A 15,969-nucleotide genomic window follows, 5' to 3' on the forward strand; every position below is an offset into this window, starting at 1 on the left:
TCTTTATCAGTTTTGAAATAAGTGTGTATCTTTGTCACAGGAAGTGACCCAGAAGTTGGATTTACAGGAACCTGTCATTGTGCAGAGCATGTATATCTTTAAGGTATGTGAAGAGATTATTTCTGTTTTCTCAATGGACTGGATTCTGCATGTCTGCAGGCCAAAAGATTTAAAAAATCCAGTAGCAAAACTTTGTTGTAAATGTATATTCACCCTATTATTTTCATTGTATAATACATATTAGTTTAATTTGTGTTTCATATATTTAGAAGTTTCAATATTATCATAACTTCCTTGAACATATTCGAGGGGAAATTTCTGTGCTAATTTCCAGTGCTTCAGTTGAGGGTTAGAGGCAGCCTAAGAGTAGACATTTTGTATTAACTTCCCTGAATGATGCGGTATAAAGCTTAGCAGATTTCTAAAATAAAATAAAAAAAGTATATTTTTACATCACACCTTTTCCTGCCATTTTTTTCAATGCACTTAACTGTCAAAGTGTGTTCAGTGGTGCAGCGCAGTAAATGTGCAGCCAAATTTGCACAAATAGTGCAGAAAACAATATGATAATGACAAGAAAACCGGTTTTGGTGATTGGGATCGAAGGATAAATGTTGGTACTTCTGCTCCTTAAAATAGTGACCTGGGATATTTCGCATTAACATGAAAGAAGTCTGGGCCCCAGTTATTATTCCCGCCAACAAAAGAACCTCCAGAGCTACAGCATGCCTCAGTATCTTATTTGTAATGAATGATTAGAGTTTTGTGACTCCGGAGTGGAATTTGAACTAGTGACTTCAACTCAAAAGCAGGTGTCTGGCAGCTGAGCCACAGGTGAGCAGGTGAGTATGCTAGTAATGTGGATGTCAAAAAGGCTCCAATTCCACCCAGGATCATGTTGATTTTTATTGAACTTAAACAGTGTTGATGATGCATTGGTTTCCTGGGATTACTGGAAAGGAAACCGGTTTGGATTCCTACCTTTTGACTGCAGTTGGTAGTGTTGTTGTGTACAGATTTGGAGTCCGCTCTAATGCATCCTATGCTCAAGTCTTCAGCCCACAATTAATTTCAATTTGAAGTAGTTGGGGGAGGTGCTCACAGCACTTGATTCGGAGAGAATGCCAATAGGTTAGTAATCGATATCAGTTAAGTTTAAAAAAAAAAGATAGAGCCAAAACATTGGTTTAAAAACAGACCAGTTGGCTTAATGTCTGTGGTGAGGAAAATGCTTGAAGGTCTCATTAAGGAAGAATTAGCAAGACTTCTGATAAAAATTATTCCATCAGGCAGTCTCAGCATGAATTCAAGAAGGATAAGTTGTGTTTCACATATTTACAGTAGTTTGTTGAGGATAGAATGAGCACAGAGGATAGAGGAGACAGGTGGATGTTGTGTACATGGATTTCTAGAAGGCATTTGATAAGGTGCTGTATAAACTACTAGTCCATAAAAAAAGAATATATGGAGTTGGGATCATGTATTAGCATGGATAGATAATTGCTTAACAATTAGATGGCAGAAAATTGGGGTAAATGGGTGTCTCTCTGGATGGCTAGTTGTGAATGGGATCCACAAGGGTCAGTGCTAGATTTACAACTGTTCATGATGTACATATGTCAATTTGGAAGATGGAGCCAAGGGTAGTGTATCCAAGTTTGCTGATCATAGGGGGTGTGGCCATGCAGGGTGGTTAGCAGACGTGCTTCTCTGAGCTCTCTGAGAATATTCTCTAGAAGACAACCAAGTAGCGGTTTTGATAGAAATTTTTGACTGCAAAAGTGTGGATATGTCTTCTGAAGAAAACTTCTGAAGGATGACTGGAAGATCACACAGAAAAAAAATAAAATCTGCAATGGAAAAATCTCAGGCTTCGCCGGTCGCTTTGATGGACAATACAGGTGGAGATGCCCCCTCTTCCCAATGAACGGTGGCCCTGGAATCTCTGTTGCAAGAATTTGGAAGTCTGGGACAATGATTTACAAATGTGGAAATTGCCATTACCACTTCAGTGGGTGAAGCCATTAATGACTTATCTGAAAGATTGGATGGTGTCGAGAGAGATCTCGGTAAACACACTAAGCAAATCGAAGAATTAAAAAAACAAGCTGAACAATGGGTCACCGATAAGCAGCTTCTTCTGGATAAACTGGATCACGTGGAGAACTTCAGTCAGAGGAACAATATGCAAATAGTTGACCTGAGAGAAGGTGCAGAAGGCAGAGATACAGTGAAATTCTTTGAGACTTGGATCCCTCAAGTCCTTCGCACTGAGGAACTCGGTGATTGAGTGCATATTGAATGTGCTCATCGAATGTTGGGACTGAGGAGAATGGGTGAAGCCCACCCTCAATCTGTTTTGGTGAGAATTAGAGATGATCCTGAGAGCTGCTTATGAGAATACACAGAACTCTCTTTCTCCCATAAAATGGGACAATGCAGGGATTATGTTCTTCCAGGATTTCAGCAATGTGGTAATTCAGAAAAGAAGAGAATTCAATGTGGTCAAGAGGCAACTCTGTGAAAAGAATCTTAAATACATGATGTTGTACCCAGCAACGTTGAGAATGGAAGTTTCTGAAGGTAACAGAAGATACTTTAAATCGAAGGAGGAGGTGGAAGAGTTTATTTGACAGTTATGAAGAACAAGAAAATCGACTGTGCAAAGACTGGTGGTATATATAAGATATTTAAGTTTTATATTTTTTGTTTGAAGGTCGTCTTAATTTTATTATGAAATGTCAATGTTTTATCCTATCTTCGGTTCTCGGGGAACTTGGAGAGTGGAAAGAAGGTACTGAAGGTACAGCACGGTACAACTCTGGTTTAAGGGGAGGTAATAGCGTCAATGGGAAGTATACTTTTAAAGATGGCGCTTTAGGGTGGGGTTCTTCTTTATCTCTGGAGGCTTTCACGGGCTTTTCTTCACAGGCCCTGGGGACTTCCTGTCCCCATCACCACTGGAGCGGAGGTTGCATGATACTTTGGGTGGGGGTACAGATCATGAAACTGTTTACATTTATTTATTGGCACAGAATTTTTAATATGCTGTTATGGATAAGTCACTGAAGTTTATAAGTTTTAATGTTAATGGTTCGAATGTAATGGTCAAAAGGAAAAGAATACTTACATATTTAAAAAAGATAAAAGAACCACATCTTATTAATGTGGAACATTATAAACTGAGGCAATTGTTGGGGGGTGGGGGGTAGATCTTTTCTTCATCATTTCATTCAAAAGCTGCGGCAGTGCCAATCTTGATTAGTAAAAATGTCCCAAATGCCTTGGAAAGTATTTTAATAGACCAAACGGGTAGATATGTCATGATAAACAGCAAACTTTATTCAGAAGCTTAGGCACATAAAGTACTATCATGGCAAGTGAAGGCTGAAGAATCAGCAAGACCAATAAATGCTACACCAAAGGAAAATGATACAGTTACAAGGGAGATAAATGAAACATTTCAACAATATTATAAAAATTTATATAAATCTGATTCGCCGGGAGATGAAGTTGAAATAAAGAAATTTCTAGATTGAGTGGAACTCCCGAAGTTGGATGATGAGGACAGGTAGGAATTAGAATTGCATTTTACTAGGGAATAAATTGAAAAAACACACTGGGAACTCTTTAGGCTAATAAAGCCCCCAGGTGAGGATGGATTTCCAGTTGAGTTTTATGAAGAATTTAAAGAGCTGTTAATGCCTTTGGTTATGGATGTAATAGAGTGAGCAGTGAAAACTCAGACATTACTGGACTCCTTCTCAATGGCAATAATCAGTGTTGCTAAAAAAGAAGAGATCCTCTGAAAACCTCATCCTTTTGACCAATATCATAAAATAATAGCGAAAGCACTAGCAAATAGGCTGGGACAGTATTTACCCAAACTAATACATACAGATCAAGTAGGATTTGTTAAGGGGCGACAAGTGTCAAATAACCTGGCGCGATAATTTAACATAATACATTTAACTCAATCACGGAAGGACCCCAATATAGTAGAATATTTGAATGCAGAAAAGGCATTTGATAGACTCAAGTGGCCTTTCATTTAAAACACTGGAAAAATAAGGGATAGGACGAGGATTTATAAACTGGATTAGGTTATTATACCAAAATCCTCAGGCAAAAATAATAACTAATAATCAGATATCAGGAATGTTTCCATTGAGTTGATCGAGTAGGCAGGGCTGCTCCCTCTCACCGGCATTATTTATTATGGCAATAGAACCTCTGATAGAAATGATTAGGGGCAATCCTGAAATTAAAGGCTTCGAGGTCGGGCAAATTCAGCACGATTATTCTGTATACCAATGATATACTGTTGTATATGTCTGAACCCGCAGGGTCCATGGAAAAATTACAGTAAATTTTAATAAAATATGGGAGAGTATCAGGATACAAAATAAACATGGAAATAATAAAAGGAATAGATGAGATAGAGTGAGCAAATCAGTTTCCACTGATGGGTAAAACTAGCCTTAAAATTCAGGGGAGATTTAGGATGGAGATGAGGAGGAACTACTTTTCTCAGAGATTAGTGAATCTTTGCCCAAAGAAGCAGTCGAGGCTCCCTTATTCAATACATTTAAGATTTTTGCATGATAAGGGAAATTAAGGGTTATGGGGACAAAAGCAGGTAGGCAGTCATGATCTTGTGGAATGGCGGAGAAGGATCCATAGGCCAGATGGCCTACTCCTGCTCCTATCTATTGTGTTCTTATGTAAAAATGTGTACTTAAAAAACAGAAGAAACATATTCAATCTGAAAGGTGCAAACACATCTGTTGTGACACAACCCCTCTCCCTACGTTCAATGGGCTGCAGTGTGCTGATAAAGAAAATGAGGAGTTGCTCCTTGTGCTAACATTGGACATTGAAAGGGGTAAAAGTCAGTGAGGTCAAAATGGAATTAGGACAATTGGTTAATGTGGCATGTACAGGGTTGCCTTTGTGCATTTAAATGTAAAATTTTAAATCTAAACCTACAGCATGGTAACAGGCTATTTTGGCCCATGAGTCCATGCCGCCCAATTTATACCCAATTAACCTACACCCCTGGTACGTTTTGAATGGTGGTAGGAAACTGGACCCCACAGGTGAAAACCCATGAAGACACAGGGAGAACTTACAAACTCCTGTCAGTGCAGGATTTGAATCCCGGTTTCAGTCACTTGCACTGTAAAGGCGTTGTGCTAACCGCTATGCCAACCATGCCGCCCTTGAGTGGAGATGTTCTGTAATTCAGTTATCTATGTTCCATTTGGTTTCTCCAATGACATTTAAATATCCTGGCTTCATTTTCTATGAAATAGCTATACAAAAGCATTGGGTTGGTTGACCTTGTGATCATGTCACTGTCATAAAAAGATAAGAATTATTAATTTATTTTAAATTTAGACATACACCATGGTAACAGGGCCTTTTGGCCCATGAGCCCGTGCTGCTCAAATACACTCAATTGACCTACCTTCCAAGTACATTTTTGAAAGGTTGAAGGAAATCTGAGCACTCGGAGGAAACCCACGCCAATAATGGGAGAACGTACAAACTCCTTACAGACAGCATGGAATTCAAACTCCGATCCCTGCTGCTGACACTGTTACAGTGTGGCATTAACCACTACACTGTCCATGCCTCCCTTGGAATTCATGCAACTTCATTTTACAATCACATAAATTATACATGCCAATTAGCAGATTATAATTAATATATGGATGCTTTGATGTTCTAAACTATCTGCAAAAGTGGTGAAAGCTTGCTATTTTTTTTCCCCAGCAACCAAGGATTGGTGGTGAAGGTATGGCCAAATAACATAGTCTTGCACAACAAATCTTTCACGTAATTATGCTTCAGTTTGCTCTATAAATGCATCAATGATTACAAGGGTTATATCCCTCAGGGCAATAATCAAAAGAACTGTGATTAATTATGTTTAGTAATGAATGAGCTTTAATAATAATCTCATATCCAACCCATTTGTCTCATATTTCTAAGTAGCTATGTTGGTGACATAGTGTGGTGACTTGCCAGCATTAAGAGAACAAGTAGTAGGGTGGTTCCTGTCTCTCCCCTTCACCGCCCATTTCCCCGACCTTTACTTTGGGATTTCTTCCCAAATGTAGTGGTTGGAAAGAGTTACTCTGCAGTCAAATGCACCAAAGCAAAATCTAGTTTGATACATTTTAACCCGACTATGAAATTGAACAATCACACCACTACAGTGCTTTCACAAAGTGTTTGTTATTCTTAGCAAACAAATTCTTGATTTAAATTTGATCACGGAGACAGCATTAATGGCTGAGTGGGTTCTAATGGAATTAACCTTGGATTTTTTTTTAGTTAAGCAAGGGGTGATAACCGAAATAAACATAATTTGTAACAAATTACCACTCTCAAATTGCTTATATAGAAAATAATGGATTTTTCTGAATTGAGATAAAGGCATGTTATTGGGAAGTGCAGTATAAATATGGGATAAAGATGTCTGATGAGTGCGAGGTGAATTTTAACATTTCTTTCTCAAAGTTTTAAAAGTGATTCACTTTTTCAACACAATTTTCCTTGAATACGAGAAATAGTCTAAAATATTCAATTAAAAAAAAGGGAAAATGTTAATGATGTGGCACTTTCTATCTGATTAATCTTGATTGAGGAACACTGTTGTGTTGATTGCTGTACAAGTAAATAGGAAGAAACAGAAATCAACATAGGGATTGGTTTTATTAGATATTTAAGTTACCGGACATAGAAAATAAGAATGGACTCTTCACCTCAAAGAGGATGTGTCTTAATTCTTACTTTGGTTCTGTAATCTTTAGTACTGTTACCAAAATTTTTAAAAATAAAGATCAATATATTTTTAATTTTCCAGTCTATCAGCTTCTTAGGGCCAGCAACTGATTGTTGAAAGGAAAGCCAGAGGTATACAATCCAGTGATCATTGGGGGATCAGAGGTGGAGAGGGTGAACAAATTTAAGTTCTTGGGAGTCACTATCTCAGAGGATCTTTTCTGGACCCAACACACCAATGGCATCATGAAGAAAGCACGTCAGTGCCTCTACTTCCTCAGGAGTTTGCGGAGGTTTGGTATGGAACCAGAAACCCTGGCAAATTTCTACAGAGCTGTGGTAGAAAGTGTGCTGACTGGCTGCATCACGGTCTGATATGGGGACACCAATACCCATGAGTGAAAAGCCCTACAATAGGTAGTGGACACAACTCTCCCTATTATCAAGAACATCTACAGGGAACACTGCTGTTGGAGAGCAGCAGCAATCATCAAAGACCCTCACCATGCAGCACAAGCTCTTCTCGCTGCTGCCATTAGAAAAGAGGTATAGTTGCCACGAGAGTCACACCACCAGGTTCAGGAACAGCTGCTACCCCTCCACCATCAGGGTTCTCATTAACTTGCTCAATCAGGAATTAATTTAAAGACTCTTACTTGTACACTTTATTGATTTTTTTCTCTCTGTATTGCACAGTCAGTTTGTTTACATTTGCTATCTTTACAGTTCTTTATTTGTTCATGTTTACGTTGTGTTGTTTTTTTTTGGCACTACCAATAAGTGGTAATTCTGAAAAATCAGGTTTGTATGTGATGTCATGTTTGTACTCTAACAATAAATCTGAAATCTGATTCACATTTTTCAGTCCAATTACACAAATATTCTTGGTTAATCACCAATCAGTTTTATTCTCACTATTTCCAGTGACGCCTCACCAGGACGCCACTTTCCTATATACAGAACCTCTTGGGAGAATCATGGGTTTTTGGATTGCAATGGAGGATGCAACAGAGAACAATGGCTGTCTATGGTTCATCCCTGGCTCTCACAAAGGTAATGGCTGCAATGTTGCTATGTTATAAGTGACTGAGCCATGTACTCTGATGTGACATGTTCATTGTCGTCTGTACTACTGTGGCAGATAGCTGGTGGGTAGAATATCACCATTACTTCAAGCTGCCTGGTTCCAATCATTGATACATGGGGATACTTGGTTACATAACTTTTTTTTAACTGACAGCTGGAATCTCACGGAGGATGCTGCGTGCTCCAAAAGGAGAGTATCCTCTGCTCAAATTTATTGGACAAGAACATAATTATTCAGATGATGAATTCATTTCTGCTCCAGTTAAGAAAGGTAAATACCATTATGTTTTCAGCTGGGGTTGTTTGACAATTCTTTTTTGTACAGAGTGACTTAATATATAATTCTGTTCAAACTTACTGCTGCAAGTAATAAGTATAGTAAATTGGGAGAAGTGACAGCTCCTTGCAGTTGAAATTATTTTGGAAATACTTTAAAATACTACAGAACTGTGAAAATATGTCACAGCATGAAAATCTGAAATTAATAAAAAGTAACTAGACCAATCATAAAACTCAACAAAGGAACTATAAAGAGGAGGGTGAGAAATATTTTGGTAGGAGACTTTAAACTAGGCTGGCAAGGGGTTGGGATCCATGAATGAGAGGGTTTGAAAAGGTTAAGGATAGTGAGGAAGGCAAAGGAAGCGGGTTGGAGCAGAACAGGATGATGGAGGACAAAGATCGAGATAAGACAGGTAAACTTTGTGTTTTTATTTTAATGCAAGAAGCCTGCCAGAAAATTAGATGTTTAGGGTGTGGATAGGTATATAGGCAAATACTAGAGTGCCTCGGATGCCCCCCCAAGTTCCTCAACATGGTTATCCAACTGCACGAAAACCAACAAGGTCGGGTCAGATACAGCAATGAGCTCTCCGAACCCTTCTCCATTGACAATGGCGTGAAGCAAGGCTGCGTCCTCGCACCAACCCTCTTTACTATCTTCTTCAGCATGATGCTGAAACAAGCCATGAAAGACCTCAACAATGAAGACGCTGTTTACATCCGGTACCGCACGGATGGCAGTCTCTTCAATCTGAGGCGCCTGCAAGCTCACACCAAGACACAAGAGCAACTTGTCCATGAACTACTCTTTCCAGACGATGCCGCTTTAGTTGCCCATTCAGAGCCAGCTCTCCAGCGCATGACGTCCTGTTTTGCGGAAACTGCCAAAATGTTTGGCCTGGAAGTCAGCCTGAAGAAAACTGAGGTCCTCCATCAGCCAGCTCCCCACCATGACTACCAGCCCCCCCACATTTCCATCGGGCACACAGAACTCAAAACGGTCAACCAGTTTACCTACCTCGGCTGCACCATTTCATCTGATGCAAGGATCGACAAAGAGATAGACAACAGACTCGCCAAGGCAAATAGCGCCTTTGGAAGACTACACAAAAAAGTCTGGAAAAACAACCACCTGAAGAAACAGACAAAGATCAGTATGTACAGAGCCGTTGTCATACTCACGCTCCTGTTCGGTTCCAAATCATGGGTCCTCTACCGGCATCACCTACGGCTCCTAGAACGCTTCCATCAGCGCTGTCTCCGCTCCATCCTCAACATTCATTGGAATGACTTCATCATCAACATCGAAGTACTCGAGCTGGCAGAGTCCGCAAGCATCGAATCCATGCTGCTGAAGACCCAACTGCGCTGGGTGGGTCACGTCTCCAGAATGGAGGACCATTGCCTTCCCAAGATCGTGTTATATGACGAGCTCTCCACTGGCCACCGAGACAGAGGTGCACCAAAGAAGAGGTACAAGGACTGCTTAAAGAAATCTCTTGGTGCCTGCCACATTGACCACCGCCAGTGGGCTGATATCGCCTCAAACCGTGCATCTTGGCGCCTCACAGTTCGGTGGGAAGAAGGCAGCAGAGCCCACCTCACTGACAAAAGACAAAGGAGGAAAAACCCAACACCCAACCCCAACCCACCAATTTTCCCTTTCAACCGCTGCAACCGTGCCTGCCTGTCTCGCATCGGACTTGTCAGTCACCAACAAGCCTGCAGCAGACGTGGACATACCCCTCCATAAATCTTCATCCGCAAAGTCAAGCCAAAGAAAAAAGGTATAGAACAATAGGATATTGTAGTAATAACAGAGACATGGTAGAAGGAGGACGAGGACTGGGAGCTCAGTGTATTGGTGTTCCATAGTTACAGGTGTGAGAAGTCGGGAGAGAGGGTTCCAATATTAATCAAAGAAGATAACACAGTAGTCATTGGAGAGGATATTGCCAAAGAACTATTGTGTGAGGCAGTGTGGGTATAAATAAGGAACTAAAAAGGAATAGTCACCTTGATGGGTGTATACAAAAGGCTGCAAAACAGCCACTGGGAGCTAGATGATCAAAAATGGAGAGAGAGATTGCAGATATCTGGTTTATTTTAAAAAAGCAAAGCTGTTGTAGGTAGTGAAAGCACGGAAATACTGGAGGAACTCAGCAGGTCTTGCAGTGTTCATAGAGGTGAAAATATGTAATGGACATTTTGGGCCTGAGGCATGAGGGCAAGGTCTCTTTAACAGCAGACCCAAGCAGTCTTCCTCCACCACAATCCCCTTCTGGCTGGCAGAATTTGTCCTCACTCTTAATAATAACTTCTCTTTTGACTTATCCCACTTTCTCCAAATCAAAGGGGTGGTAGCCATGGATACCTGAATGAGACTCAGCTATGCCTTTCTGTTGGCTATGTGGAGCAACCAATGTTACAAACCTATGCAGGCAAGTCTCCTTGACTGTTCCTCCGCTTCATTAACTACTTTGTGTTGCCTCATGCACCCATGTGAACTCGTCGACTTTATCCATTTTGTTGCCAACTCCAAACTTGACCTCAAATTTAATTGGTCCATCTCCAGCAACATTCTCCCCTTTCTCGATCTCCTTGTCTCTATCTCAGGAGACAAACTCTTTACAGATGTTTTTTACAAACCCACCAACTCCCATAGCTTACTCAACTACACCTCTTCACATCCTGACCCCTATAAGGATTCAATTGCTTTCTCACAATTCCTCTGTCTCCATTACATCTGCTCCCATGCCAGATCATCCGAGATGTTGTCGTTCTCTTTCAAAAGACGAGGCTGCTGCTCTACTACCATCATCTCCGCCCCCATGCATAACAAAGACAGGATTCCCTTTGTCCTCACCACCACCACACTAGCCTCTGCATCCAATGTATCGTTCTCTGTCATTTCCATCACCCACTACATGATCCCACCACCATTCACATCTTTCCCTCTCCCCCCGTGTGCCATCCGCAGGACTGCTCCCTCACTGAATCCCTTGTCCACTTCTCCCTTCCCACTAATTGTGATTGCAGGAAGTGCAATACTTGTGCCCATACCGCCTCTCACCACCAGTTGGGGCTCAAACAGTCCTTCCAAGTAAAGCAACACTTGTGAATCTGTAGGGGTCACTACTGCATCTGTTCTTTAGTTGTGGTCACCTCTACATTGAAGAAACTAGACATGAGCTGGGATATTGCATTGTCAAGAACCTTGGCTCTGTCTGCTGCAAAAGTCGTGATCTCCAGTGGCAATCCATTATAATTTCCTGCTCCATTCCCATGCAAACATGTCTGAGCATCGTCTCAAGCACTGCCAGACTGAGACTTCCCCAAGTTGGAGAAACAAAACTTCCTATTCTGTCTGGGCACCCTCCAGTCAGATGGCATTAACATCAACTTCTCTGGTTTCTGTTAGCTCCACAACACCCCCATCTATCCTTATTTCTCCTTTCCTCTAGCTGTCTCTCTCTTTCCTTTTCCCTCTGTCTCCTTTCCTCCAGATCTGTATTCACAGAGCCACCCCTTCCTCGATAATTCTCAGCTTTCTTCTCCTATCATCTCCATGACCAATTGTCACCTTTTGTCTGTTGGTCTGTGCTCCTCCCACTGCCCTTTCTTTATCCCCAGTCTTTTAATTCAGGCGCCTGTCTGCTTTTTTTCTTGTACCTTGCAGAAGGGCTCAGGTCCAAAATGTTGGTTATATATCTTTGCCTCCTCTGGGAAGTTGTGAGACTTGCTGACTTCCTCCAGCATTTCTGTGTTTGCAAAAGATGTTATTGAAGGTGATTTTAATTTTCCCAACACTGACTTGAAGTGCCAAAGTGTTAGGGGATTGGAGTGAAATTTATTGTGTCCAGAACTATATGTGGACAGACCTACTAGGAAAGGAGCAATATTGGACCTTCTGCTCAGAAGTGAAGCTGGTCAGGTAACTGAGGTATCGGTAGAACACCTTGGGATCAGTAACCACATTTCTATTAGCTTTAACATAGTTATTAGAAAAGGATAATGCTAATCCTCAAGTTAGAATCCTAAATAGGGGCAAGGCCAATTTGAACATGATTTGGCAGGATGTTGCAATAGTTGACTGGATGCAAATGTTAGAGAGTAAAAGCAGAACTGTCAAATGGGAGAGATTTAAGAGGGTGATAAAGAAGGCCCAGGACAAATGTGTTCCCAGTAAGGTAAATGGGAGGAATGGCAAGGCAAAAGAACTCTGGTTAATCAGGTCTCACAAAAGTGATAAAATTTTTTGAAGAGATGACAAAGATGGTTGATGTGGATATTTGTATGGATATTTACAAAGTGTTTGAAAAGGTCCAACATGGTAGGTTCATACAGAGCGATAGGGCACATGAGATAGAAACCAACTAGATAAAACATTACCTTAGTGATAGGAGTCAGAGAGTGATTGTAGAGGGTAGTTTTTCAAACCGGAGGACTGTGATCAGTAGAGTGCCTCAGTTTGGTAGTAGGACCTTTGCATTTTGAAATGTTTGAGATTCTTTTATTTTCTTAGTACAGAACAGGTAATTGTAAATTAAATTGTAAAGAGTCATCATTCGTGCCACTCGGCATTACAGTAAGAGAGAAAGAGAGTCCCTTTAGCGTCACCGAGTATTTGTGGATTCACCTCCAGCAGCTCCTGCAGCTGCACAGACTCTTGTTTAATTCATTGGCAACCTGAGCTTCAGATCCAAACCTCCGACACGCCCGAGGCCTTTCAGGAACCATTCTTGCCCTTAGCATCCACTTGAATCCTGGTTCACATGAGGCAGTCTCCAGCAACTCACAGCCCATGTGGGTCCCCCGATCACAAATTGCTTTCAGCTGCCAAGCCCCTTGCTGGTCTGTCACCATTCTGTTGGATCATCTCCTTTGCTTCCCCTTATCAACGAGTTTTGTTCTCCCCTCTTTTGGGGGTCTGCTGTTCCTCTGAAGCCTGCTGCCGAATACAGGTGTCATCATCTTAGACACGAACCCCACAGTTACAAGCTTATAGAAAACACCTTCAATCCCTTTAACAGGCTGTTTAAAGGCTGCATGGAGCTGTCAGCAATAGGATTGGGCATTTGAACCCTTTTGAGCAGCGATGCATCTCTGTTGTCCCGGGTCTGCGTGAGCAGAAGTGCTGCCATCACAGCAATTATATACATAAATGATTTGGACAGGGATGCTTCTGGCAAGGCAAATTTCATCTTGACACAAACATGTATTTTTTTTAATGATGCAGAGTGAAGAAAGTTGCCTGAGTTTGCAATGGCAGATGCCGTTCAACTTGCAGAAATGAGAGTTGATGCATTTGGTTAAAGAGAAACAGGGTAGGACTTGCTCTGTTAACGGTAGTGTCCTAAAGAGTTGTGGAGTAGAGGGACCTAAGGGTGCAGGTGCACAGCTCTTTTTTTAAAAAATATTTTATTTATAAATTTTCAAACTTGAACTCAGTTTCCAGTAATCAATCAGAAATTACAGTTATCAATTACATACAAAATTCGTCATTGAGTCCAAGCCATTCCACCCCCCACCCCCCCCCCCCCCACCACGTCCCCACACTCAACAAACCAGTTACACACAACATTCAAGACACCCACAACAAAGGTAGTGAACTCATCAGGGATTTGTCTCAGCCCAACTGCCGGTGCCTAGGCTGTTACATTTTTCTTGACTTTACTTGATTGGGATGGAATGGAGCCCCCTGCCCTTCCCTCAGTAGAAGGATAGGAGGAGGAGGCAGGGTGGCTAGGGGCGCAGATCCTCTGGTGCCCCAACCGAGATTTAAAACCTGTGTTCCTATAAAATTTAAAAATGGTTGCCAATATTTTAGAAAAATGTTATATTTTTTCCTTAAGTTATAGGTAATTTTCTCCAGGGGAACACAGCTTTGCATTTCTTAATTCCAGCACGCAATGCCCAAGAGAGTCAGGTTTCCAGGTAACTACTATGCACTTCCTGGCCACTGCCAATGCGATCATTACAAATTGGACAGCTTCATCTTAAGTCTTATGTCTATCATATTTCCCAATGGTGCACAGCTCTTTAAAGATGACAACAAAGGTAGTCACAGTGAAGAGATCATTTGGAATGCTTGCCTTCATGCATCGGACAATATTATCCAAGTGTTGAAATGTAATATTGAAGTGATGTGCAGTTTGGTGGACTAGCTGTAGAAAGGATCTTATAAAGTTGGAAAGGGTACAGAAAATGTTTACAAAATTTTTGCTAGGACTAGTGAAGTTGAGTTATCTTAAAAGACTAGCCATGATTTCCTTGGACCATAGGAGGTTGAGAGGGGTTCTTATGGTCTATAAAATCATGATGGGCTTAGATAATGGTGACATTTTCCTAGAGTAGGAGAATCTAAGACAAGTGGCCATAACTATAAGGTGAGGGGCAGGTGGGATTTAGAAGGGATGCAAGGGGACAGTGTTTCACTCTGAGGGTGATGAGCACATGGAATGATCTGACAGACAAAGTGGTTGAGTCAGAAGGGTTAGCTTTCTTTGAGAAGCACTCAGATACCTACATGGATGTAAAGGGATTGAAGGGAAAAGAGTCTAAGTGGGACTAAAGCAGGACATATTATTTAGCATGGTCAAGCTGGGCCCATATTTTTGCTGTAAGACGACGACTCTATATGAAATATTGGTTTTAAATGTTACAGAATTATGCCGTAGAAATAGATAAAACTAAAGCAGTCAATGTTAATAATTTGAATCACGTGAATATTTCCATTTGGATAGGACTTGAGATTATTCTAATAAATCATTCTCTTTTAACTTTCTGCACTATGGGTGCACAGACCACAGTGAACAGAAATCGTAAAGGAAACAGCACATCCATTTGCCATTAGATGTAAACAAATTGTAAACAGGAACTGAGGAGGCATGTTCGCACTATCTTGTTCAAAGCTGTTTTTGTGTCACCCTCAAAGGAGTCCAGGTGATTGCTTTATTGTGATAGTTAAAAGTAAGTTTACTTCATATTGAATGGTATTAGTATTTTCTATCCTGAGAGTACCTGGAATTTGTGACTCAAATTTGCCTCCTTTACAATTGAAGGGCTGTTTCCAAATACATGGATAGATACTAATTTTCCTCTGTAGATATAAAGAAGGAGGTAGCACAATGAAAACCTGCCTTGTAAGTCTCTCAGTTAGGCTCAGACCTTAGTCAATCTGCAGCCAAAACAAAATTGTGGTACATAGTGACAAGACTGCCAGTGTAATAATGCCATTAGAGGTAATGGGGGCTAATTTTAACTTAGTTGTGATAGTCTTGGAATAGAAATCTTATGCAAATAAATTGAACCTAACTTGAATGATGATTTGAATAAATCAAGAGCCTTGTGCAAGTGTAAACAAGACAGGCCTGTAATTAGTTGATTTATTTTCCCTGGTGTACAGGAGGGCTTATCCTAATTCATGGAGAAGTTGTGCACAAAAGTGGTTCAAACACATCAGATCAATCACGCCATGCCTATACCTTCCACATAATGGAATCCAAGGATACTAAATGGAGTGAGGAGAACTGGTGAGAATTTGAATTATTGCTTTAAATCTGTGACTGGTGGTATAAGAAGTAGTTATATTTATAAAATCTGCATTTTGTTCATATTAAGTTGAACTTTTTAGTGTAGAATTTTAACATAACCCAATTTGTCCTGTGGAATTTTTCTTCCTTTCACCAAATGCACGCCATTGTCTGTAAGTTCAATCTTGTCATATTTCTGCTCACTGTTGACCACTAATTGTCAAGGTGATGATTTGCATGAGGTCTGCTGAAGTGCTATGCGCCCTCTGGTGCC

The 15,969-nt window shown here is 40.8% G+C and overlaps 1 protein-coding gene across 8 annotated transcripts in view; it reads left to right on the forward strand.

Moving 5' to 3' along the window:
• Nucleotides 1–15,969, forward strand: part of phyhd1 (phytanoyl-CoA dioxygenase domain containing 1) — a 58,136-nt gene that overhangs the window by 40,524 nt on the left and 1,643 nt on the right. For 4 of the 8 annotated variants that reach the window (XM_069886882.1, XM_069886888.1, XM_069886925.1 and 1 more), the window contains exons 6-11: nt 41–103; nt 5,779–5,800; nt 7,717–7,845; nt 8,033–8,149; nt 14,016–14,097; nt 15,569–15,695. In XM_069886882.1, coding sequence (XP_069742983.1) covers nt 41–103; nt 5,779–5,800; nt 7,717–7,845; nt 8,033–8,149; nt 14,016–14,097; nt 15,569–15,677 — 522 coding nt within the window. In that variant the 3' untranslated portion in view covers nt 15,678–15,695. Of the gene's footprint in view, nt 1–40; nt 104–5,778; nt 5,801–7,716; nt 7,846–8,032; nt 8,150–14,015; nt 14,098–14,965; nt 15,106–15,568; nt 15,696–15,969 lie in introns of those variants that run through there. The other 4 variants (XM_069886896.1, XM_069886905.1, XR_011340607.1 and 1 more) reach the window with 3 other exon arrangements.

This window comes from Narcine bancroftii, chromosome 1 (genome assembly GCF_036971445.1).
Source record: "Narcine bancroftii isolate sNarBan1 chromosome 1, sNarBan1.hap1, whole genome shotgun sequence".
In the NCBI taxonomy this organism is placed as follows: Eukaryota; Metazoa; Chordata; class Chondrichthyes; order Torpediniformes; family Narcinidae; genus Narcine; species Narcine bancroftii.